The 27,922-nt window shown below is 33.5% G+C and overlaps 1 protein-coding gene across 2 annotated transcripts in view; it reads right to left on the bottom strand.

Moving 5' to 3' along the window:
* Dach2 (dachshund family transcription factor 2) overlaps positions 1 to 27,922 on the bottom strand; it is a 464,497-nt gene that overhangs the window by 222,659 nt on the left and 213,916 nt on the right. For both annotated transcript variants that reach the window (XM_076918144.1, XM_076918145.1), the window contains exon 3: positions 14,618 to 14,730. In XM_076918144.1, coding sequence (XP_076774259.1) covers positions 14,618 to 14,730 — 113 coding nt within the window. The remainder of the gene's footprint in view (positions 1 to 14,617; positions 14,731 to 27,922) is intronic.

Below are 27,922 nucleotides of genomic sequence, written 5' to 3'. Positions count from 1 at the left end.
ACATATAAATGGCATGAAAAATGACAACACCTATTCACATGCCAGTGTGAGTGGAAGAAACTCCCAGGGTCCTGCCCATAGATAATGAGCTATAGGCAATTAATGGCTGCTGAGAGAGGGAGGGCCAGGCATTCCGAAGTACTAGCCCCCTGATGGGTTATTCTGTCTTAAGTAGTCAGCCCTAGAAACATTATATATGCAAATGTATGTGTATGAGTATGTCTATGTGTATATGTGTGCAGATATGTATGTGTAACATAAAATAGACTGAGTAGCTCATATATAGAAACACAAAAACATATCCCCACATGCACACCCTCACACACACATATTATCAATTAATAATTTTAAAAAAAAGACTAGGTCTTGAATTTAAGGAAAATTGGTGGTATGGAAAGAGGTAAAGGGGACAGGAGAGCCATAAATTATGTAAATACAGAGTTCATGTATGAAGAAGCTCTCAAAAATAATGATGAAATATTTAAGCACTAGTAGACAAACAGTTGACTAACTGAAACTATCTAAACACATTCATTAATTCACATATCATAAGTGGATTAGTTCAAATAAGCATTATGTGAAAGACAATAAAACAAAATGATTTCACACTAAGTGAAGGCTTGACTTACAGGAAGTGGCATTTCTGATGGCCCAAGGCATTGAATTAGTTTTGCTGCTCCATAATTTTACTGATTCACTTGAGTGACCAGAAAAGGATATTTTCTGCCTGATTTCAGTGTAATCAAGTCACCTGCTCAGCAATTGCTGCAGCCAAGTTAATTGCACTCTACTGAGCACTGAGTGTGTGCAGGGAGGACAAGAAGATCAGCATCCTGCATGTGTGTGCTGAACTACTGAGCATTGGTGATAGCAGGAATCAGCACTTCCTAATGCATCTTTGTTCTTTCCTTACCAACTAAGATGTAATGTCCAAAAATTTGCATCTCTTATCTCCTCAAGGTACCTCCTAGTCTAACCAATGGTAATGGTGTGCTCTCTTCTTTTCCTAACAGATTTCAACATATATGGAAAAATCTACTAAAACTACACTAACTATGCATTTTAAAAGAAACTACTAGATATCCTTCAAAATGGTACCATTTATAATAAGCTCCACTCTCTGTGAGTAGGGGCAGTCCACACACTACAGTATTGAAGGTCTATTTCTTTTAAACTTGATTGAAATGCTGCCATTCAAACATATATAGAGCAAAGCAACACAACAACAAATGGCAATGTTGAAGCAAAGTAACAAAGAGAATAATAATTACATACAAATCCACATTTTAATGGACAACAGTACTTTTGCAAATACATTTTTATTTATTGTCAAGGTGTATTAGATACTTCCTTACAAATAAAATGGTAATTTCTATGGAAATGAGCATTGTATATATTTAGTAATTTTATTGCATCTATATGTAGCATATGTTGTGTATACATATATGCTATGTAGATATGTATCAAATATGCTACATAGATCTATATTATATATCTTCAATGTGGAACTTATACTTCTCATAATGGAGATTTGACAAATATTAATTGGGTAGCAGAAAAAAAAGTAATTGAGTTGACGCACATGAGAAATTGCCATTATTCTAACTTCTTAAGTAAAACAAGTGCATATATTCTGTGACTCTAAGGTACAAAATTTTCTATACACTTCAGCTCCAATGGTTCTAAGTAAACAGTTTTAGAAGGTGACAGTCACACAGAAAGGATAAATCCAAGCAGAACTAATCATTAAAGAAAGTAAAAAGTGGCATTTTCTTCTATTGATTTATAAACTGCAATGAGTAGACAGCAGAAAATAGAAGTCTGGAAACATTTGCCCAGTGATCCATAATTTGTAAAGTAGGCAGTAAGGAGACAAGAGGATCTGCTGATTAGACTAAACATTGAATATCAACAGACCTAGGACGAACTGCCTACTGGTATAACTTAACAAATAGTTTGACTTAAAAGTATAGCTACTCAAACTACTCATAAAGTATTACCAAGTTAATTTAGCTGTTTATAGAAAAAGTTCTAATACAAATAGCTAAAGATAGCAAATACTATTAATTTCTATGCCATTATATTATCCCATTTAAAAATATTTTATGTATTCACTAACAAATTCATATACATATATATGCATATATATTCATATACATATATAATGTATGTTTTAATATTTTCCAGTCCATTTTATTCAAAATTTTACAAAATAATTCACCCATTTTTACATGGAAATGTTGGGGACAAAATTAGGCAAAAATATGCTAGTAAAATACAAAGTTTACTTTGATCAATTTAATAAGATGAAATAGAAATAGTATTTCAATATATGACCTAGAGAAGGTTTGATTACATTTTTATTCTTTCCTTTAGGAGTTGACATTTAATCAGCTTCTTCATACAATAAATTATTATTCAATATTTACATCTCTTTTTTCCATAATGAATGTCTTATTTCTCATTTAAACCATACATAGGGGATTAACAGAAACATTATGCATAAACTTTCTCAGAATAGACTGAGAGTAGAAAGAAAATCCATTTACCAAAAGGAAGATTCTAAATCACTTTAAAACCCTAGCCTTTGGTTACACTGTAATGATAAAATGGTGATCATATTAAACTCTAGAGTATCTGTGTTATTGAGTGAAGGTGATTGAATCACCAAGGTAAATCTAATACGTTATTCATGCTTCAGGAACATTCAGTTCCTTTTCTTATCTTACCTGTGTGATTAAGAAGCAAAGAAGAAAAAAATCAAAAGGAGTAAATAAGACAGAAGAGTAACAAAATGCCCTAAATTTTGTTTTAATTTATGTGTATGTGCTTGAATGAATTTATGTACTCCATGTATGCACAGGTACACAAAAAAGCAAGAAAGGGTTATTGGCTCCCATGAAACAGGAATCACAAGCAGTTGTAATATACCCAATATGGGTATATTACATGCACTTATACACCACCCAGTGAAGACATATGACACGCAGTTTTGAGCCCCCCATTGTAGTCATGGGGAACTAAACCCAGGTCACAAACAAGTGGTTCAAGTGCTCTTAATTATGTTTCTAGTCCCAAAATTTTGTAATGAAATAATGGTGCAACAATTAGTTGATAATGAAGAGTCCCTATAAAATATACTCATAAAACTTTCAGATATTGACTTTCTCATAAGCACAAAAAAGTTCTTTGTAAATCATTTTTGGGATAATAGTTCAAGTTATATTGTTAGAACTCAATTGTAGAGCCCATAAACAAGGTTTCTGAAAATAAATTCTTAGAAAAACAATGTCATATCCATACACATAGATCCATAATTTGATTTGTTTTATAAACTCAGAAATACAAATGTACTTCATATAGATCTTGTGAATATATAACATAATGTCTCAGATTCTTGGGCATATAGCATGTTTTGTTAATATTATCTGCATTAGCTACTAATCTTGTGCTGTGTGATCAAATACTCAATAAAAAACAGTATAAAAGAAGAATTTATGTAAAAATTCAAGAATTGATTTCACTATGGTGGGTAAGCCATAGTGGCAGAACCTGAGACAGATACTTGCCTTTTCAGTCAGGAAGAAAGAAGATACTAATGCTTACACTCAGATACTTTTGTATTTTTTTATTCAGTATATAATCCCCAAACATGGATGACACCTACCATGATCTGATAGATTCCTCCCCCTCAGCATGATCTGATAGATTCCTCCTCCTCAGGTAAACATCTCTTGAAACAACATGAAAGATAGGTACAACTAGGTGTCTCCTAGGTGGTCTAAACCCAATCAGGTTACCAATGAAGACTAACCATTAAGTTTCATCCCTGTTAACTTCACTCAAACGCATCACATTTAAAATAATAATATATGACACGTTGGCTTCATATGAAGGCCCATGAACTACTCATAATTCAAAATGTATTCAGTATATCTGTTAGAGTCTTCAGCAGATCTAACACTATGCAGAAGCCAAAGTCTCTTCTAAGGCATAGGACAGCTCCTTCACTCATATCCTCTGGGAAAAAACTTACAAAATATAACGACAAAGAATAAGTATTCCTGGTTTAAAGGAGAGAAATGGGGATATCATAGAAAAAGTGGACCAAAGCAAGACCAAAATCCAGGAAAAGAAACACAAATACTAAATTTCCATATCCAGAAATATGCAAATAGACCATGGTTCCATCACCTGGGCCTTAAAAAGCTTGAGTAGGCTTGTCTTTCCAATTCTTTTGCCTACAGTACCTATAACATGTCTCTTAGGTTCTTTAGTATATAGCCACTATTGTTCTGTTGTTTAGCATCATATGCTCTGCATTGCAAGGCAGGTTTTACTTTCTTAGCTTCACACAATGGCCTCTCTAGCCCATTTGCAGGGAATCTTACCATACACAAATTGTCTGACCTCATCAGCTTTCTGGAATATTGGCACAAATAACTGTAGGGTCTAACACTAGGTCTAATCTCCATTCCACCTTCACCCTTCAGTCACATATACAGGTGGAGGGTGTGAACAGGCCCTAGAGAGATTTACATACTAATGAGGTACCTGAAGGCCAGAGGTGGAGCCAATTAAACATTCCTCCCCAGCCCCTCCCCCCCTTTCCCCTCCCCTTTTAACTCAGGTCCATTCTGGGTTTTAGGGGGTATGCATCTAGATCCATCCACCATCCGCCATGTGAATAAACCAGTTTGGAAACCCAAGGACTTCCTAGTGTGTTGGGGCACCGCCATGAGGAACCGTGAGGAGCCGGGGAGAGGCTTTTTTAGTTAATGAGCAGCCTGGCCCAACTTCCAGCTGGAGGAACTCAGAGCTTTCTCAGCGGAGGAACCCTGGGATCCCAGCCTTATTTTTTTCCCTACAAATAACCATGACTTTCTACATAGACAATGCTATGGAGCTCTTCTGCACCCCAAACTAAATATGAAAACATCCATCTTTCTGCATTTGTTATCCACCTGGGCACCCAATCAATTGCATTCTCAGTTCAAGCTCTGTTGTTTCAAACAGATTTGCATGTTAACAAGTTGAATCCTTTGGTGGGTGGAGTTATTGCCTTCAGGCCACTTTTCCTATTGTTTCAATGGGAAGGGTGAGGGTTCTCCTTTGTTGTTGTTAATATTTTTAACTTTTACCTCCAGGTTTTCCTCCCATTCTTGTCATCACTAAACTACACACTACCCATATTTCTGCTTTCTAATGCAGAATGTCCAACTGATAGTAATAATCATGCTACTATCTGACTCTTTTGTACTATGTGGTTTTTTTTTTAAGTCAAGACTCATGTAGCTTAGGGTGGCATTAAACTTATTGTTTTAAAAGTTTAAGGTTAAAATTCATCATGGCAGTAAGAACTTGTGGCAGCTGTGTATATTGTATATACAGTCAGGGATCTGAAAATGATGTCTGCTAATGCTCAGCTGTCTCCCTCCTTTAATTCAGTTGGAGATACTAGTTTAGGAGATGGTACCACCCCAACTCAGGGGATGCCTTTTCTCTTTAGTTGCAACTTTCTGAAAACATACTCATACACAGTAAGAGGTGTGTCTCTAGGGCATCTCTATCCAGTTGAATTGATCATGAAAATTAACTATCATGTTATTGTTTTAATAAATAAAACATCAAACAAGTTTAATATTATTGGGCATTTTCATTTTATAACAACTATCAAATAAAAATCAGTCATTTCTGTCTCCCATTTACGAAACTAAGATATACAAATATTAGTTCAAGGAAAACATTTTTTCTCTATTAAAGAAAAAGTTCACAGGTAACTAATTTCTAATTCTTTTTTATATTACCTTACTTGATGGCACACTATTATATACTTACTTATGTTTAATAATAGCATGTTCAGTGCATTTTAAAGGTATTATGCTATGTTAGAAATGGGACATAACAGTAGGAGAAATTCAAATTTGGACCACAATGAACATATTAAAGAGGGTGGAAGTAAAGCAACTATCACTTCAGTATAAATGTAGAGAAACAACATCATAGAAATCAAAACTGCATGATACAGAACACATATTCTGAAACTATCAAATAGCATGCATTTTCCTCTAATTTCAAATTTCAATATAATAGAAAAAAACTTGTTTAAGCTTTAGTGAACATTGATTTTAAAGCAAGATAGAAAATTTGCTTTGCACAACAATGTTTCTGATTTATAGGCTTAACCAAACACTGTAATCATTATATTAGCACCCACAGTTTTGCAACACACAGCTTCTTCACAGGTAAGCATTTGGTCATGAATATTTCAGTCCCTCAGCTCATAAGGACAAAAAGTGAGAAATGATATTCATTATTAGATGGAAACTTTGTTTAGCCTTAGCATCCTTGGATGCCAACCAGGCATCCCATCAGCATTCGTAAACATATGGACTATTATTTCTCTAACACAGTAGTTTCTGTTAATTTATTGCATTTTTATGTAGTGAAGACCCACATCTTTTCAAAGCCTGTCATAGAAGCAAAAAATTATAACTATCATTAGACTAAAAACCATAACATAGAGAAAATATTTATCTAATTTGTAGTTTATAATTTTGAGACAAAGTGAATCAGCTTTATGCTAAAAATATATATGAATAACTCTTGCTGTGTTCCAACAGACAGTCAACTATAAATCCAAGAATTTACTTTTCAGATTTGCAACCACAATTTGGATATTTACTAAAAGATATGAGTTTCTTAAATGTGTCCATACAAAAGATCAAGGCACACGTGATCATTCTCCATAACTGACAATTAGACAACTTTCTATGTATACAAATGTTGATAAAAAGATGGATCTGAGTGTGACAATGCCTCTCATGTGGGTTATATGAAAAAATTCTATTGGAACATAATGGTTGTATTGTCTTTCATCAGGTTCCTTAATATTTAATGTCTTATCTTTGTAAACTTCCTGGTATTTTATATCTGGTAGTTTGCCCACTATATACTGGTCACTATGGGGTTTTGCAGACCCTTCATTATTTTCTTCAAAAATACACTAAGGCCTTGAGAAAGTATTTAAAAACTAATTTAAATGAAATAGTTAACTAATCCATATGAAGAAAAGGTAACTCAAATGAATTCTTTATAATTCTCATGAAAATAAGTGAAATGATGGAACATTGATATGGGTCAACACAGAAAGGTTGACATCAAGCATGAATACTTGAGGATGATTCCTGGATAAGACATGATGGAAGGAGATAGCTGACTCCTGCAATATGTCTGCTGACTTTCATATATGCATCATGGCATGTGCAAAGCTTCCAATGCACATATATACAAACATATAAAAAGAAATGTAAACTCTAATGAAATAATTATGTACTCAAATGTAAATATTCAAAGATCTATTCTATTTGGATTATTATAACTACAATAAAATTCATTGAAAACATTTTCAGCTAAAGAGAAGTAAACTGCCTTATAACTATTATTTGATATTTATTTACAATTTTAATAAATTACATGTTTTCTGAACTTTTGAAATCAAATAAAGACAGAGACATTATGAAAAGAATGAACCATCACAAAGTATGTATACCATGAATATATTACATTAAATCAGGATTCACAAGTATATAATAATAGGTACAATAATGGCTGTCTTTTCTAAGCCACACAACATGCTATTTAAAGGCATAATCTCCCTGAATCCAACAAATCTAAAAACTGACATTTGTCATTTTCATTTCACATATGAGCAAAGTCAGGAAAAAATGGAAATTAATATGTTCAAAACCATGTACTTAGCTGTATAATCATTTTTTTCTGTCTCATATATAAGGTACTCAGTTGTCAATATAGAAGTCTTTTAACATGCTGCTATTGAAAGAACATTTGCTATGAAATCAGAAAGTCACATACTTACTTTGATTCTAATTTATCAGACATTTTGGATAAGACCTTTACAGTTAACTTCTTTTTGGTCTCTAGTTTTTCTGCATCCAAATATTGGTTAAATTGTTTAGTCCACATTTACAAATTTCATATTGTAATATTCACCAAAGTTCATAAAGATCTCTGAAGTGCTGTATATATTTAAGAACAAAAATGTCACCAGGAATAGAAAGACAAAGAGTCTCAAGCTACAAAATGAAAATAAAAAGTTGATTCCCTTAAAGTGTAGTCCTAAAATCTATTGTCATGCAGATGGCTCTGGTTCATCTTAACCACAACACAAAAGACACAAAATGTTGGAAAAAGACTTACAGGGCAGAGGAAAGATAGACAGGGAATAAGAATAAGATAACAGAGAGTAAACTCAATAAATTTTGTACATGTATGAAACTGACAACAAATTTAAATATGGCCATTTTAATTTACTTGTAAATTAAGTAATTTACTTGAAAGTGTATTAAAGAAGATATTTGTTATAAAATGGCAAAGCAATTAAATGAACTATTTCCTTGTTCAAAGGCCCTGGTAGAAGGCAGAATTTGAAAGTCTAAGTCTGAGATTACTGACATTAAAAATATTTAAATGGTAAAGCATTCAAGGCACTTAGAAAAATTTTCCACATATGCTGAACTGTGAGAAGAATAATTTATAGATGGAATGTATCACAGAAGTGGCAAAAACATAGGATGATCATAAGTTGTATCTTTGAATGTTGTAGCTTGACTCAGGACCTTTCCCACATTAATGAGGTCCATGTTGAAAACGAAATGTTCCGCACATTTTCCAGCATGATATTCTGCCTTAGCATTCATTGATTCATATAAAATGATACAAAAGAATCATGGATTGAAGTCTCTGAAAACATGGGCCAAAATATACTTTCTCTTCACTTTGCTCGCCCTCTCATATTTTTGTCAAAACAACAAAAATATATAATCAGTCTTTTTCAAATAATCATGTCAAATAATCACTACAATTTCAAATTTCCATGTAACTCAAAATGTTATTACAAACTGCTTTTCTTCATAGTGTTGGTAATCTATCAAAACCTTCTACTCCTTTCTTGTCTGACTTAAATTTAATACTCAGCACTATTTTCTATAGCTTATTTCAGTTGTATTTATTATATTTACTCAAATCACTTTATAGAACTGCATCTATGGCTCTAGATTTTCTTTCATATAAATTCTCTGTTAGTTCTTAAGTTGCAAAGATCACATAATAAAGATAATATCTATATATCTATCTATCTCTCTCTCTCTCTCACTCTCTCTCTCTCTCTCTCTATATATATATATATATATATATATATATATATATATATATATATATGCCATATTGGCATGTCAAGTGCTTTTTCCATTATGCAGGTCTTGTTTAGGTAGTCACATGTTTACATTTCATTTCATGGTATCTTTTCTGTCTTGTTTACAAAATGCACTCTCAGAGCATGTGACCCACTCTTGCGGATCTTATATAAATAAAGATAATTTCACAAAGTCCCCCGCAAAATGAGCAGCTATAAGCGATAAATAACTAATGAGAGAGAAAGAAACAGAGACAGAGAGACAGACAGAGACAGAGAGAGAGATTCAGTGATTTCCAGGGATAAGCCTCCTGATAAGTTGTTAAATTCAAAGTAATAAGTTCTAAATACAAAAAGGTACACACACACACACACACACACACACACACATACACGATATACATAGAATGAACTCAAAAGGTTGTTTATATACATATATATGTGACAATAAAAACTAAGGAAGAGTTTGATGGGAATGGGAGACATGGGAGGAGTTGGCATGGGATACATGGGTAGAGATGATGTAAATTTAGTTCTTATCTATGAAACTAAAAATAAGTAAAAACACTGCTCAGGGTCCATTGTGAAGAGAAAGAGAAAGCATAAGCTAGAGCATAATTGCCATTTAAAGATTATTATAAATAAAAAATCCAGAGCAAATTGATCCATTCTTATCTCTTTGTACAAAGCTCAAGTCCAAATGGATCAAGGACCTCCACGTAAAACCAGATACACTGAAACTAATAGAAGAGAAAGTGGGGAAGAGCCTGGAACACAACCATTGGACAATGCATGGAGTTCCCAAAGAGAAGCTAAAGAAAGGACTGAATGAGCTGAAGGGGTTTGCAACCCCATAGGAAAAACAACAATATCAACCAACCAGACCCCCCAGAATTCCCAGGGACTAAACCATCAACTAAAAAGTACACCAGCAGGGACTCATAGCTCCAGCTTCATATGTAGCAGAGGATGACCTTGTTGGACATCAACATGAGGAGAGGCCCTTGGTCCTGTGAAGGCTTGATGCCCCAATGTAGAAGAATGCCAGGGCAGGGAGGTGAGAGTGGGTGGGTGAGTGAGCACCCTCATAGAAGCAGGAGGAAGGAGGATGGTATAGGAATTTTCTGAAGGGGAAACTGTGAAAAGGAGATAACATTTGAAATATAAATAAGTAAAATATCCAATAAAAATAAATTAGTTAAAAAAATAATAAATCCAAAGGGGCAGGGTATGGAATGTTTCTGCATGGTAGATACCTTGCTAAGAATGCTATAGGCCCTGATTTTAATCTGCAATAATTAAGTAAAAATTAAGTAAACATAGCTGAACAAGGTTGTGCATACTTATTATTCTAACCCTTGTTTGGCTAATGTGTAAGATTTGCTTTGTGCTTAGGGCTAGCTAGGGCTATATGGTCAGTTCTACATCAAAGTGGACTATTTTACAAGAAAAACATTTTTGAATTCTATTCTTTTACTTTGTATTATAATGAAAGAGGTAGAATTTACTAATCTAGATTAATGCAATAAACACTCATGTGGCACGATCAAATAAATATTGAGAGAATACTCAATTAAGGAAGAATACTCTTAGAAAAAAAGAAGCATGCACAAATGGCATTTTTGTGTATGAATGTCTACTTGTTCATGTGTATGAACTTCTGTGTACACACACATGGGGAAACCAAGCCACAGTTCAATGTTGGATGTCTTGGTCAATTACTTTTGACCCTATTGTTTGAGACATGGTCTCTCTCTTAAAGCAAACCTCACTGATGTGCTAACTAGCTAGAAAATCAAAGGCTCCTCTTTACTGTACCAGTGCTGGAATTCTAGGAATAGATCCACATGCTTGACTTTTTGTAAACCTGATTAGGGATTGACTTGAGATACTCAGGCTTGAATGGGAAGTAATCTACCACCTGAGTCTTAATATCAGTCTTTGAGAATCATTGTGAATATTTTATAAAAACATCAATTTTTATACAATAAGTATTCAGCCATAAGAACTCTCAAGACAGTTACACACATGATTTTACAGTAAATGTGATGGTATATCAAGACCTTCATTAGATAAACCTCTAAGTTCTTCCAGGGGATCCTCAGACCTACTCAAACCATGTATACTATACAAATTGAAAAGTCCTGGCCTTAGTGAAGTAATTGAAGAGGAATCTACCAACACCATTTCTGGCAAGATAACGCAACATGAAGATGTACATGAAGATGGAAAACCCAACATGAAGATGGAAAAAATGGATCAGTGTTCCCCCGTAAAGCCTGGGCTATCTGTACAGTTTACCTGTGTATTTTCCAGCAGCCATGATGATTACTGCGCCAACTGTCACTCTGCTCATATCTAGGGTTTATTTTACTGTCTTTTATCCTTTGTGTCTTTATGCAGGAAAATAACATCACAGAATATTAGGATTGGCTATTTTGTCTTGCAGGGGATTTTGTTGTTATTGTTTGAACTTAAAAGTGCAAAAATAACAATTATAAGGTTTTTTTTTTTTTTTTAAAAAAAAGACTATTTGCTTAGATGAACCCATACTGGGTTGAGTTAACAATGAAAGTAAACTAGGACAGGGCCTGTCAGATTCCATATGAAATTTAAAACTCTTATTTCCAAGATATTTTATAAAATTTTCTAATAAACTACACAGGTGTAACACCAAATTTTTGAAAGTATTATAAGTAAAAAAAATCCATAAAAAAGAACTCTCAAGAATTTTCTCAAACTGTATATAAATGTAAAATGAGTTCAAAACATTATTCAAAATATATACTTTATACAAAAAGACATATCAAACATTTTATCATTACCATGACAATAACCAACACCTGTACGTCTTTCTTTGGATAAATAATACAGTGTATACTGCATTCTCTGATTTTTAAGAGGAATTTTCTAATATGCAGACTATAACCATAATGTTAAATACTATTACCTTTTGCCCATTTAATATGAAATGATAAAATGTATTTTGTTCTGCAAGATTCATTGCATGACTAACAGTGTATTTTGTATAACATCTATGTGTATTTTTTAACAAATCCAGTGGCATGTTTTATTATACTCAATTTGTTCAGTGCAGTCATTCTTTATGCACAATAAATCAAAGTACTAACAAGGAAGCTTGTTATGTCTCAGATGTTTCATACAAAAGCAAGTTTTGTTATGACTTTAAACATATTGCTTATTGACTAGAAAAAGAAAATAAACATTAAAAAACAGATACTGAAAAAATAACAGAAAAAAATAGAAGAATTGTGTATTTTGTTTCATATAAGTTCTGTATGGAAGGGGGAAGTAGCTAAAAGTTGGTACTTAGAGATAAAAACATCTTTCTACACTCCCATAGTCTTGGCACATGACTGTTTTTTTTGTTTGTTTTATGTGATCGCTCACTTAGGAGGTGGCTACAGGATCATTCAGATGGAAATCACACACTATGGGATGTCCAGCACTATGAAGGTGATCCTCTCAGTACAGGGAGAAGCAGTGGTGCTGTAGTATAGCATTAGGACAACTGGATTTTGGCAATGTTTGTATTTTTCATTAACTTAATCATATTAATCCATTAACTATTTCTACTGAAGTAATTCACCCAAAATACTGTCACATACAACAATTTATAACTTAATTTTCTCTATGTAAAAAGTAGATTTCATTCAGAAGATTTTTTTTACATCTTGTAAAAAGAATATATCCACACACAATAGTACTATTCTCTAACGCGCACCCCTCGAGCCCTTTACCATCCGTGGAAGAGAAAATACGAGAGGCAGAGATCGGGTAGTTACTGTAGAACGAGGCTTTTAATCTGTAATCCACAGGTGGAAAACGCGGAAGGGCTGAGCTGTGGAAGGGGCCTGGCTTAAATACAGTCTAGAGTGACGTATTCACTTCTGATTGGATGTTCGCTCACCACCCAACATTCAGTGACTTTGGCGGGCTGTCTGCCTAGCATCTACGCAGATAATTGTTTACTTCTGGGAAAACACAAGGCTAGTGCCAACTTGGGGTGGCAGATTATACTGCGGCTCCCAACACTATTCTTCAACTAATTTAAAGAAACAATCAAACACTGTGATCAAATACAATAATCATCAAAATTAAATTGACAGTGTTCAAGTATAGTGAAAATAGGATCACCTACAACTAATTAGCTATATTGTTTCCAGGATATTAGATCTCTTGTATTTAAGAAGAAGGAGGAGAAGGAGGAGGAGGGGTGGAAGAAGAGGAGGAGGAGGAAGAGGAGGAGGAAGAGGAGGAGGAGGAGGAAGAGGAGAAGGAAAAGGAGGAGGAAAAGGAAGAGGAGGAAGTTGTTTCAGTATGACCCTGACCTTTTATAATTGAAATTTTTGAAGTCTAGATAGTTTGTGAAACTAGCATTTGATTTACTAAGTTAAGCAGTCTCTCTTTCCCTTATGGAGCAGATACATCTAAAATATATTTCACAACTTTCTTTTTCTTTTCAGTTTTTCTTTTGTGTGTATGTTTGTGTGTGGCTCATATGGAATTGTGCAGTTCAGACTTTACACTTCTGTTTCAGAGACTCATGTGCTTACATCTTTGTAAGCTTATGACTTCGTGTATCTAGTTATATTATGGTCTCTGTCATGCACCAATATGACTGTTATATCTTTGTCCTTAATTCTAGGACAACCAAGACCACTACTCTAAAGAATTAGAACCAAAACAAGGTAAGTACTTTATAAATTTAAGTTATTGATAGATAATAGATAGATAATGACTTTTCCTTAACTTTTCTTTGATATAATAGTTTTAAAGATTTTAGTTTCTACTGTAGAATTATTAAGATAATTTTTCAATAGTTTTGTATACCCATGAGCATTTTTATAGTATCAAGAGAGTTCTGTGATAATTTATGAAATTGGTATTATTACTAGCTTACTTCACAGCTCCAAAAAATTATTCAGAACAATTACCACCATGGGTTTACTTACTAATATATTTCTGTTCATCAGAGGACTCATATTTTCTTTTCCCTCTGTAATCTCATCTAATAACTGAAAATATACAGAGATACTCAAACAGAAAAAACAAGTATTGGTGAGCTGCATAAGGTAAGAATTTCACAAGAAGCTTTCTGATGATGCTAATTTGTTTGTTCCACATCTTTGCTCCCAGCACTCAATATACATATTGAAAGATATTTTGCATAAAAATATGACATTTAGAAAATCATATTCATTTAATTTTAGTCATTGAAGTTTAAATAAAAATTGTGTTTGCATGAATACTTCAAAAATATTCAATAATGTAACCTCTAGTAGAGCTTGAAAATCTTTGATGGAAAAGGCACTTACATCAATATTAGTTTGTTTCAAAGTCTTGGCAGTAAAAAGAGTCTTGGCTGGTGGATTGCATTACCTGTTGGAGTGATAAGTCCTGGTGATAAGAGGCCTGGGACTGCATGGGGCAGAAGTCGGGCATTATCTTGTAACACTCCCAAGGAACGCTTAGGGGGCCTGCCAGGCCTTGAACTGTTGGAAAACAAAGATAAAGCTCAAATACTATTACTTGATACATTTGCTTTCTGGATCTTATGTAATTGTCAAGAATACATAAAACATTACATTAGCAATTATGCATTGTCATAGGTTAATAAGAAAAACCAACAGTTTGCAATAAAGTTTACAATGTAATTATAGCTAATATTAAAGCTGCTAAGAACCAATTTTCTCTTTACCTTTCATTTCTAAAGCAGTACTTTGGAATACAAACCACTTGTTGTGAAGAATCCTTAAACTACATCCTGTCCTTAAAGCTATGTGATCCCTAGTATCTATATAGGCTATTAAGGCCTGAGACAATGAGTCACAGAATTCAGACTGTACAAAATTGTACAGTGTAAGCCTCTACTTAACATAGCAGAGGAGATGAGTAAGAGAGCCATGGGTTATAGAATAAAACATAGTGTTAGCATTTCCACAGCTGCTGGAAACCCATGAGGAACAATGAAAACTCATTCCTAGTATGCTGATTATATTCTGACTCTTTTGGTGTGAGTACACACAAAAAAATTAGCCATGTAGTCTGTCTTTTTCTCAGATTAAATATTCCATCACACAGTTTTATTGGTCCATTAAAAATTTTGGCTCCTTTTTAAAATAATGCTCATCCTCAAATTTTGCAATTACTTATGCAAATACAACTCAATTTAAGAGAACATACTGTTCCTTAAATTTATAGGACATTTAAGAGCTCATACTTGATTGCTTGTACCCCTTATGGAAATGCAACAAGAGATTTGTATACCAGGCAGATTATAAGCCTTCCACAGGAACAGTTAGCCCAATAATCTCATTCTGTACATCATCAAAAGAGTAATAGCTTGAGACAACAATTTGGTATTTCTAGAGAATGTGCACATCAAATTGTAAAGACCTGTCCTGAATGTCCTCAGTTTCTTCCTGTACCACATAATGGTATTAATGCTCCAGGACTCCTACCTAATCAAATATAAGGAATGGGTGTTACTCATATTTCTGATTTTGGACAATTAAAATATGTACATGTGACTATTGACACCCTCTCAAGCTTTCTAGCTGCAACTGCTTTAAAAAAAAGAAGCAACTATAAATGTAATTAGTTATTGCCTACATTGTTTTTCTATGCTGGCTGTTACAGATCAGATTAAAAATGATAATGGAACTGGCTATTTGCAGTCGAGCATTAGAGACTTTTTGTCAACAATTTAATGGTGCCCATATTACTGGGATTCCTTATAAGCCTCAAGGACAAGATATTGTGGAATGGGCTCATGGAACTTTAAAACAATATCTTCATAAAATAAAAAGGAGGTGGAATATTCCTGTATACCACAAATTTAATTAGATCATGTTCTTTTTATTTTAGATTTTTAAAAATTTGGAAGCCAAGGACATTCTGCAGAGTATCTATGGCACCCTACAACTAAGCATACTTATGCCTAGGTGAAAAGAAAAAATCCACTTATTGGCATATGGCATGATCCCAATAACATATTTGATATAAGGAAAAAGACATGTTTGTGTTTTTTCTTCAGGATGCTGAAGGAGCATGGTGGCTGGCAGAGTGCTGCCAGAGCAATTGGTGATACATGCTGATGCTAGGACAAAGAATGATGCTGACCTGTGAGCTTGCTGAGAACACTAACAATGATGACTGGGAACCTGTATTGGACATATGTTCCCACCCACCTGTGCTTGCCTATATCCCAGATGGGACAAGCTGCCTTGCCTCAAGCTTTTAGACCTTGTAGGACCAAGAATCAAAAAGAGAAGTTATAACGACACTTGTATTTTTCTTAAATGTTACCAGTTATTCAGACTCAATCATAGACTGGTCTAGAAATCAATTCAATATTGGAAATAACAGTGTTCATTTGGAAGGGTGGTTCTGGACATTTTTCAGAGACATATTTGGAAGTTAACTGCAGTTCTCTATGATGTTATATTAGCAAGAGATAAAAGTTTGGACAGGATCTGGATTCCAAACAAGTGTCAGTGCATATGTTAAGGCTCTTTTAATTGTCATGTTAAAATTACCTTTTTTCTTCTACAGTATTTAATGTAAGTTGCTTTGATTGTACACTTTCTAATTGTGTTACTGTGTTGAAACCTAGCATGTGTGTTACGAGGGTCCATCAACCAGCTTTTGTTTTATTGCCTTGAGTATTAGAGGACATTGGTTTTCTGAAAAAAAGCTTGCACATACTGGAAGAAGGGAGTCAGGCTTTAAACAGGAGCAAAAGTGTAGTGGGCTTGATTATTACTGATATAACAGGTTTAATTATATTAATTGCTAGCACCACTGCTTTTCCAATTGCTTTGACACAAGAAGTTAACATAGCTACTTTTGTTAATCATTTAGCAAAAAATAATGTTACTAATATACTGAGTATTCAAGAGGCTTTAGATAGGCATTTGCAACAATGAATTGATGCTCTTTATCCTATTCAAATTAGTGGAAAGTGGTTCAGTGTTCAAGAGCAAGGACCTGTCTTGAATGTCATGCCAAATACCAGTGGATTTGTGTTACTTCTAAAATTTACAATGACAGTCATTATAATTAGGAAAAAGTTTAAGAACACTTATATGGTATTTGGAATAATTCTGACACATCTCTGGATGTTTTGACTTTGTACAGTGAGATTATTAATTTAAAGATTTAAAGAATGCTGTTATGCTGAGCTTTGATGCTGCAGATAATGCTGATAAAATTATCCATGGCCTGAGGTCAGTATTTCCATTTTGGTCAAGCTTCAAAATTGGCATATATAGCTTGATCCTTTTTTGTCCTGGGAATACTTTTATTCCTGCCCACAGTATTAAACATTGTTTTTAACAGCATCAACATGTTGACAGCCAAAGTATATGACTTGAAACTGAAAATGGGCCCCCAGACAGAGTTATTAGTTTAACAAACTGACAAGCCAAGGACAGGTAAGTTTCTGCACAGAGCCTTAACAACCTAAGACAGAAATATGTTGCTTTTGATAATGCATATTACATGATGGGTAAGGAAGGCATTCTTGTCAGAATGACCTAAGACAGGCTCAGTCTTGTTTATGAAATAAAAAAGGGAGAGATGTGGAGAGCTTTGGAGGTTTCTTGACAGATATCTGACATTGTCCAAGGACAAAAAAATGGGCTGCTTGGCAGGAATCTGACATTAGGCTAGAACAAAGAAGTAATTTCATGCAGGAATCTAAATCTTAAGCTAGAACAAAGAAATAATTTCATGCAGGAATCTAAATCTTAGACTAGAACAAGGAAGTAATTACAGGCAGTAATCTAAATCTTAGACTAGAACAAAAAATGTAGGCTTCAGACATGAAAATGACTTTGGGCTAGGACAGGGAAGTAGGGTCAGATATGTTAGTCATCCTGATAAGCCCTTAGAAACAGTGATCATGGGAATGATCAAGGGACTGTGTGTATTACCTTCCTTGTTCTTTTACTATTTGTGTTTATTGTCTTGCTTGTTCCTTAACTGCTTGCATCTATTTTATTGCTAGTTCCTTAACCTAGAACTGACCTTAATACTTGCATGTAATTAAATTGTATAAAAGCAGGTTGGGAAAAAAAATAAAGAAGAATGCTTCAAACAATTAAAAAAATTGTATAATGTGTCATAGTTACTCTTCCTCCATCTCTTCCCCACTCCATATCCACCCGACTTTCTGTCTACTTTTGTTTGAACCCATCAAGTCTTATATGTGTTGCCTACCTGTTCTACTTGAAACAACACGTAAGCATTGACGAAAACTGTTGCATTCACACATTCGTAGCTCTAGTGCAAAGTTCAGAAATGATATTTTCAGAAACTGTCACTTATAGTTGGGTGGTACAAAGCCTACCTTGTATGCACAGAGTCCTGAGTTTAATCATGAGTACAAAGGGACGGAGAATAAATAAATGGCGGTTTCTATAATAAAATACAAATGTGTATATTTATTTTTACCATTTCATGCCCTTATACAATATTCTAAAATCATCATTTGGAGGTTGACTCAATTTGAAGATATATGAACAATAAAATATTAGAATAAAGTTATTCACAATTTACTATATATTTTATTATATTTATTTTTTAGTTCTGTGGCAGTATTGCATGTCACAGAATGTTTCAGGATGTTAGAGGAGAACTAATGAGAGGCACTTTCCTCCTTTTACCATGTGGACCCTGGAGATTGTACTCAGGTCCTTAGGTTTAGCAACAAGTACCTTTAGCTATTGAAGCATCTTGTAGGGCCAATATTTCACATATTACTTTTAATCTTACATAAGATGCTGTTATTTCCTTTTAATAGCTAAAGAAGAATAAACAGACTTTTGATTAATACTGCAAAATACTGCGTTAAATATACTAGGCACTAAAAAATGTATGTGGTTCTTTCAGATAGGCAACATTTCTAAAACAATAGCTTCTTGTTCACAAAGAGACAGAAGTTGAACTACATCCTATCAACTTTGCAGAAATGAAGCTCTCCATCAATATAAAGCAAACTCTGCTGTTCAATAAGGACAAGGCCTAGAAACTTTACACACAGGTACTATTATCAGGCTCATTTTTCAAAAATTGTGCTAGTGTTATTTTCTTCCATTACACATTAATATTGTGTATCAACCAAGCAAGAAACATTGGTTTTTTTTTTTTTTTTCTGATTTACTGTTTCTCTCATTTACTTCTATTCAATTCTGGGTCATAATTTATTTTTTTTAATTCAGTGTAGTTGCCCTGTTTAACCTGGCCCTATTTAATGTCTTCTTAGATCTTTTAAGGGTGCAGAAAGGGAAACATACTTTTTAACTTCAAATATGCTTTAGGAGACCAAGATCAGTGAAAAGTATTTATTATTTAAAGAAGATAAATTATTTTATTAAGTAATATTCACTATATCTAATCATTCTAAATATTTTATCATGTCTTGTGTTCATCATATCTTAAGCTTCATACTTAAACTCACACTCTTGCTCTTTGTACTTTTCTCCTATTCAGTGCTGATTCCGGAACAAAGCACTGAATTACTTCTCACACTGTCAGCTAAAGTATGCTCCCTGATACCCCTTCAAATTGAATATGAGAAACCATATGACAGCCAACTGTTAACAAAAGACTTTAAAAGCTGTCTAGCTTAACAAGTTTTCAGTGTGTGCGTGTGCATGTGTGTGTGTATTCTCCCTATTCAAAACAGTACTCTTCAAATGAATTGAGAGATACTAGAGAACTCTTGGTTTAGAGGTTCCACTTTGACTTCTAAAATTAGATGGATATATATTGGAGAATGCATGGCTTATGTCATATCTAACACACATGGATATAAACACCAGGGGATCAAATTCTCCATTCTTTTATGCTTTTAATTTTTTAGTTTATCCTTTTATCATGATTGATTGTGAATCCCCCAAACTAGAGCATGAGCATCATGAATACATATGCATGGCTAATGGTATATGTCACTGAATTTTTATGAATTCTTAGGGTTTGTAGCATGCAGGAAGCCCAGTAAATTGTTAATTATATCCATTTGTTGACAGATGGGAAACATTTATTTCACTGTTTCTACAGTTTCCAAATATTATTAGAATTGTTTTTTCTACTTAATAAAATGAACAGTTATTTATACCAATTTATTAATTAGAAAAACATTGTATTTCACATCCTGTAGTGTACTACAATTATATAAGCTTCAGCCTATGATCTATTCAAATCTGACTATATAATATCAAATAAGTATATGGTAAATGTTACTTTATTATACTCTGAGAGACACAAGAAGCTTAAAGACTTGATTACCAGCTAACTGCAACTACAATCACACACACAGACACACACACAGACACACACACACAGAGTATATATATATATATATATATATATATATATATATATATATATATATATATATGTATATATACATATATTATCACTTGTCCAGTCATCCAGTAAACAAATGTGTACTAGGTATCCACTACCTATGGTAGGGCTATACATAAGTTAAAATATAAGCTGGAAAAATGGTTATTTGTTATGATTTTTCTATTAGTATAATGTGAAAGCATAGAACAAGTTATGTATTTGAAAATTGTGTATTCTAGTGACATTATTATATATGCTTGCACTTTTATTTAAATTTTTATTGAATCTTTAATGAGGAGGGTGATTGGGATATCTCTTTATAAACATGTTTAAATGTATCTAAACAGAAATCGCATGCAGATATCATCAACTTTAATATTTTTGAAAGATTTAAGCACCTAGAATAAAGTTATAAAAAATTGTTAGTGAAAATAATCTATCATTAGTAAAATTCTATTAAATGTGTAATAGAATTAATATTATTATTTCATGCAGAATTACAATATATAGTAACACATTAGTTCTAAACTTCCAATGTTTCATTTATAAGATAATCCTGAGAAAATGATAAAAGACTATGTAGATTTCTGTAAATGCTGGGAATGATCACATCTTGATAGACGATTCTGTGATGTTTCTTATCTTAAAAACTTTTATTATCATCAGGCAGATATTTACATATTAATCAAGACAAATAAACATGTGGTGATTTAACTAGGAAACTTATTTGGATGACAATTTAATCAGCACAGTTTGAAAGGTCCATCATTACAACATCCTGTTTCCACTAAAATATTGATTGCATTACTGATCTCAGTAATGCTTTATGTTACAGGGCACAAATAACCATGTAATTACTCTTTAATTGAATGATAATTGCTTCTTGGCAATTATTTGTTTCAGTTTAATTACAAGGTTATTTGTACTGTGTAAAATGAAAACACCCTCTCCTTTAAAGTTCCTACACAAATAGCTCTGCTGGTATGTCAACCTTATGTACTATATAAAAAGAAGTTACTAAGAAACATGTCTGATAACCCTACAAAATAAGCAATGATATTCCTACATTATTTAGCTAAACTATTAAGAGATTCTGTTTTATAGAATTAATACCATTTGTAACATCTAAAGATTATGTACATTTAAATTATTTAAGTCTACTGATTTTATCTGGGTCTAGCTTTTTATGTAATTTATCCTAATATGGCTTTCTTCTTTTGATAAAACTGTTTAGTAGAACTTAATGTGTGACTTTTTTTAAAAAAATCACATAAATAATAATGGTACTTCATACTTCTGTGATTAGATTCACAATCAACTTATACACTTTCTAAAGTGGGCAGCTTTCCAAAAGAGCTCAGTAAGTCTTCTAGGAGCACCATATGACATTCCAGGCCATATCTGTCTCCAGTTGTAATGCACGTTGAAGCTGAATCTTTCCTGACTGAGACTATGAAACTTCCCTAGTAAACTTCTTTTATTTTATACAACTATACATTTATGAATCAAAAATTAAAGCTAAAGTAAGGTGGTTTCTTTTTTTGAAATAAAAAACAACTATAAATCCATGGTGCCTTGAACCTTTATATTATTTAATATAAATTTTATAAGCAGTAGTTAATTTCATAGTAAATAAGGTTAGGTCATCTTTGTCAGTCAACTTTTTGTACTATTCCTTAAAGAAACAAAGACTACATTCTGTGACAGACTTAAAAATCAGCCAAACATTTACTTACTGACAGATAAGTATATATTTACTACCAGTATGTGAGAACACGTCAACTGAATTCCTTAAAAGGGAACTGTCCGCAGTAATGCAAGACTCCATCTTCACTTTTTAGAATTATTGATGTTTAAAATCTTTCAACACAGTATCGTTAATGTGTAATGTTTTATCTTACAATAAATGTTCAAAATAAAAACTGACAATATATCTGAAGGTGTTATCCACCTGCCTATGAAAGCACTCTTAATGATTACCTATGTGCATGCTTAACTAAGTCATTATAATTTTGCTGGAACACTAAGAATTTTAATTACATCGTGGATTAATATTTGAGGTTGACATTTATTACAATGTATCAAAGACACCAATGGTAGTTAAACTCTACCTGACTTTTCTGTGTTTATGAAGAAAAACATTCTGCACAGCAACCTGAATTCATCCTTTCTCAGTGATAGCAAACTAATCAGTCGTCTAACCATTGCACTAGATTGTATTCCAGTCTGTATCAATGGTAGCAGCAACCTATTCAGCAACTAAGAAAAAAAGTAATTCATGAAAAATGAGCATTTAACATCTTCCATAAATGGAATGGTTCAAGTCCAGAACTAGAAAAGGGTCACTATGGTAACTCTTATAAAATGGTGCTTATGTGAAACTGGACATCAAGCAGTTTTTGGTTCATGGTAGCTTAAGTATCTCTGAGAGCTACTAATAAAAGGAGGAGTTGATATTGGTTCATTGTATTTGTGATAATTTTAAGTATATCCAAAAGGTAAATTTGGATTTGTTAAATGAAGGAAACTTTTTGGAAAAAATACCTTTACCATAAGGATACTGAGAAAATAAAGAATAACCTCCAGTTTGAAGGACTAATGCATAGAGTATCAAGGTTCATCGGAAAATTCATGCTTATGCATTCATAAGTGTAATGAATTGAATTGCTTACAGTCACTATTTACTATTGAGATATTTCATTTGCTAACTAGTGTTAAATATTTGTTTTTAGCCTAGCTGAAGAAGAAATAGGATGTCATTAAAAACTCAAGGTTTGGTAAATTACTTCATACAAGGTATAACTGTGAAGGTTTTTTTTATTGGATATTTTATTTATTTACATTTCAGATGTTATCCCCTCTCCCCAATTCCCCCAGAAACTCCCTATTCCATCCCCTTGCTCCTGCTTCTATGAGGGTGTGCCCACACCAACCCACCCACTCCCACATCCCCACCCTCAAATTTTCCCACACTGGACATCCAGCCTTCACAGGACCAAGGACCCCCCTCTTCCACCTATGCCCAACAAGGCCATTATCCCCTATATATACAGCTGGAGCCATGGGTCCCTTCTTATGTGCTCCCAGGCTGGTGGATTAGACCCTGGGAGCTCTGGTTGGTTAGTATTGTTGCACTCCCCTTGGGGCAGCCAGCCCCTTCTGCTCCTTCATTTACCAGACTGTTCTCTATTTAAACAAAATGTATTCTAAGCCTGGTGTTACTATCTTTGAAAGAGTTTTGTTTGACAAGCATTAACAGAATTATAATAATGTTTTAGTATAATAAACAAAAGTTATATAGTGGAAATGCTGTTTTCTAACACGAATTCTTTGGAGATACTTCTGATACTGTTTGAATAGCTCCTATTAACATGAATCAATGTTCCTTAGAAAATCTCAGAATGTTTCAAATTAAAGAAATGACTCCCTCAATGCATATCAAGTCAGTTTCAGGTAGCTTTGGAAAAATAAAGTCATCATTAAGTATATAACTGTGGAAAACATCTAGCAAGAATTTGAACATTCACATTTGATGCACTGCACTACCATTTTAAATCAGCATATTCATCCTCAAACCTCATTCTTCAGTCTTGTTATCTTTCCTTGCCAATCTCCAGTATTTGTATTTCACTGTTATATGTACTATCAATCTAACCTCACTTTTCAGTTACCTCTGACAGTCTAGGTCAAGTCTTCATTGATTCATCATGCTCTATCTACGTGTAACAGGTTGCTTCATTGTTTTTTTAATAAAATCTACTTAAAGTATTCCAAGAATTATGATGAAATATTTCTTTCATCATGTTTTTGTCTGCTCTACAAGAGCTAATTTTTTAGTTACCACATATAAAATAAAGTATAAATATCAGTTCTGACATTACAAGTATATGGCAACATGCCAGCTGGACTACTGAATTTACTCTGTTAATTATAGTATTTGATAGAAGAACTCTTTCACTATGAAAAATGCCATAGTATTTGGGTTGCTGAGGCCAATGTTTTTAAACTCTGCTGCCTTGGGAAGGGTTCACATAATCTGCTGTGCTGACTGCTATTTTAAGTTTTGTTTAGTTTCATTTTTTTCCTCTTCCTGTTAGCACATATCAACATATAAGCAATTTTTAATGGTTATTCCAAAGGATACTTTAAAATGAGCATTAAGGAGTCTATTAAAACTAATGAAAACATAGTCTTCCATACTGAGCATATAAAGTTTCTTCAGTAATTGCCAGTCTCTGTGTAATCCCCTGATGATCTAGATATTTGGCACTTCAAATATGAAATTTAATCAAAGAAAGCAGCCAGCATAGTGTTAATGTCCAACCTAAGGTGATCTTAAGAAGGTAAATTAGCTGATTAGGTAGGTGAAAACAATTAACTTCCTTATATTTATGCCCACGGATAGGAATTTAATTATATTGCTATGCTCATAGGTAAGTGCATCACTCATCCCTCATCAAAGAAGTTTCTTGCAGTAGATATCAATTGACACAGAGGCCTACAAATGAACAATGTATGAGAAAGAGACTTTGAAGCACTCAGTCCTAAATGGGATGGCTTTATAAAATCTCTCCTCACAAGGCTCAGGAATCTACATGAAATTGATAGAAAGATTTTAAGAGTCAGTATAAGTGAATGATTCTAAGATACAATGTCTTCTACATACAAGACCTTGCACATATTAACCCACAGCAACTGTGACAGCATGCACAGGGCTTGCACAGTTTCAACACCGACAAAATCCCAGTACTGAAAGGAAGAAGTGAGACAGGCTACCTATTCATAATGCTTTGTGTATATGTATGCATAATTATGAAGGATCATTAACAAAGAATAATTTCAAATCTAGAAATGAAGAGGGAAGTTCTTCAAGTTACATGTTGAAATAGAAGTGAAATGCTATCAGGTTGTTTGAATCCATTGCTCAACACTATGATTTTACCCTCAAAAACATGTCCATTTTACTTCATTAAAGATGTTCAATGCATAAAATTATAATTTACTCTCTTGACCAATCTCACATAGCAACAATTCTACCTGCATACAAAGACAAAGACTATCTTCAGAATCCTAGAGATCATGTAGGAGTTTTTAATGTCTCAGTGGAACCTATGGCCTAGAAAGATCATTTCGAAACTATTTAGGTGATAGACCTACAAATTATGTCTCATACATCCAACCCAGAAATAGCCCATTTCCCAGTAAGAGCTGGCAATAGCCCCATTTAACCTTGACCCCACAAAATCTATCACTTGCCTACAAATCAAGGAATAATCCTATACACTGGTAAGTTAGTAGGCAGCTATCTCTTATTGGCACGGGTTAAGCAGGTTACCCACAAGTTACCCAAAAATTCAGCTGAAGCATTTCTCAGCTGTGGTCTGCCAACTAGTGTCAGACAAACCAGACATCTTCAAAAGATTCTTAACCTGTCTTTATTTTGGTTCTGTTTATATTTCCAGTAGGATGACAGTATATCTGCCTACTAAAAACTTGGAGGGATGTACTTTCATAAAATACCCTATAGAGCCTTGACTTCAATCATATTATAGATCTTGAAATATCCCTCAAAATAAACTACTGCATTCCACAACTGCAATAGGATACTATGATCTAGTCAACCAGAAAACCACTGTGGCTTTGCTTATTTGTAACCACAGAAATTGACCTTCGGATGTCAGCCTCAGTGATGGCCACAAAACAAACTTTTCAATTTCTGCCCATCATGGTTATAATGTATAAGTAACACAACCAACCAGAGAAATATCCAATGATCCAGTGTGAAAACTTCCTGTCATGTAGGTAACCAAATCATATGCATACCAAATATTTAGGCTACTATCAGAGAACTCTTAAACAGAGCCTCGCCAGAACGTAAGACATTTACAAGAATCCAACAGGATAATATCAGAGACAGAAGACATTATTTAAAAAAAAGACTATGATAATGTCTTTATTTCTAGCCAGTGGCACTATTCAGAAGTTATGAAACAGAGGAGGCAGAGTCCTCTTGAAAGAATTAAGCTATTGTTAGTGTGCCCTGGAACAAAGGAGTTTGTTGCTTACTTTCACCCCTCCCTCCCTACCCTACTCATCTTTTCCCTGTCTTCTTCCTGACTCACATGGGGTAAACAACCCCTGTCACGATGTTATGCCTTGTCAAACAAACTACAGTGATCTGAGATATCTTAAACTATGAAAAAAATATATCTTTCCAAATCTAAGTTGTTTTCCTCAAATACTTAGTTTTTCTTGGATGACTGTCCTTTAGCAGACATCAGCTCTCTACTGATAAGGGTAGGACCTTCAGGGCAACTTACTCAATCCTTAGGAGGATTATAAATGGCTTTATCTTATGCTGATAACGATAGCTGCTATAAGTTGATGATTGGAACAGCCATGTTAAGCAGTTTCCTTATGGCAAGTGGATGGCTATATATTTATGAACCCATGAGCAGCTTTATTATGCACAGGGAGTTATTAACAATAAATGTAAAAGATATGCAGCTGTGAGGGAGATGAGGTAGGAGGCATTAAGGGGAGTTGGAGAAGGAAGTGAGGGATATATATGGTAAACATACATTGATTAAATTTATAACACATTTGAAGAATAAAACATATTAGTTGAAAATGGTTTTAAGATGTTGACAGTACCTATTGTGATCAGGGAAATCTCTATCATAATGTCAGTGAATTAAAGAAAACAAATCTTAAGCCAAAAGAGGTGAGAGTATCACATTATTTTACTTTAAAATTGTGTGGGGAATCTATAGAAGTCAAATTATCATGAGTATTTTTGTAAATAGACACTTTTACCAATGCATTACAAAAGAAAGCCAAGAAATACATAAATATATTTACACTAACAAAAATACCCAAATCCATATCAGGATTTCAAAAATGTTACTTGCAGTGTTGGATACATTCCTTTAAAACGATGCATCATATAAATATAATATGATATGTATGGAACTCAAAGAACAAGAAGGCAACTGTAATAGGTAAGGTTCTGTGCAGAAATTTTTTAATAGAAAATAAGAAATTTGCTAATAAGTATATGAAAAATTTTCTAAAGATATTGAATCGTCAGAGGAAATACAGTTACAATGAGATATTATTTCACTAGTGCTAGAATGTTTATTATCAACAAGAAGGGATAAATGAGGGGTGACAAGGGTGTTGAGTAAGAGTGAAAAAGTAAGTTTATACAACTATAATGGAAAATGTATGGAGGTTTTAAAATATATTAGAAAGATATAATATCTATTTGAATCAGCTGTCCTACTACTGAATATAGATCCAAAGGAAGTTGAATAATGGGTTAAAGAG

Source organism: Arvicanthis niloticus, chromosome X (assembly GCF_011762505.2).
Source record: "Arvicanthis niloticus isolate mArvNil1 chromosome X, mArvNil1.pat.X, whole genome shotgun sequence".
Classification (NCBI taxonomy): Eukaryota; Metazoa; Chordata; class Mammalia; order Rodentia; family Muridae; genus Arvicanthis; species Arvicanthis niloticus.
The sequence above is the reverse complement of the archived record's forward strand: the minus strand, read 5'-3'. Positions and strand labels throughout refer to the sequence as shown.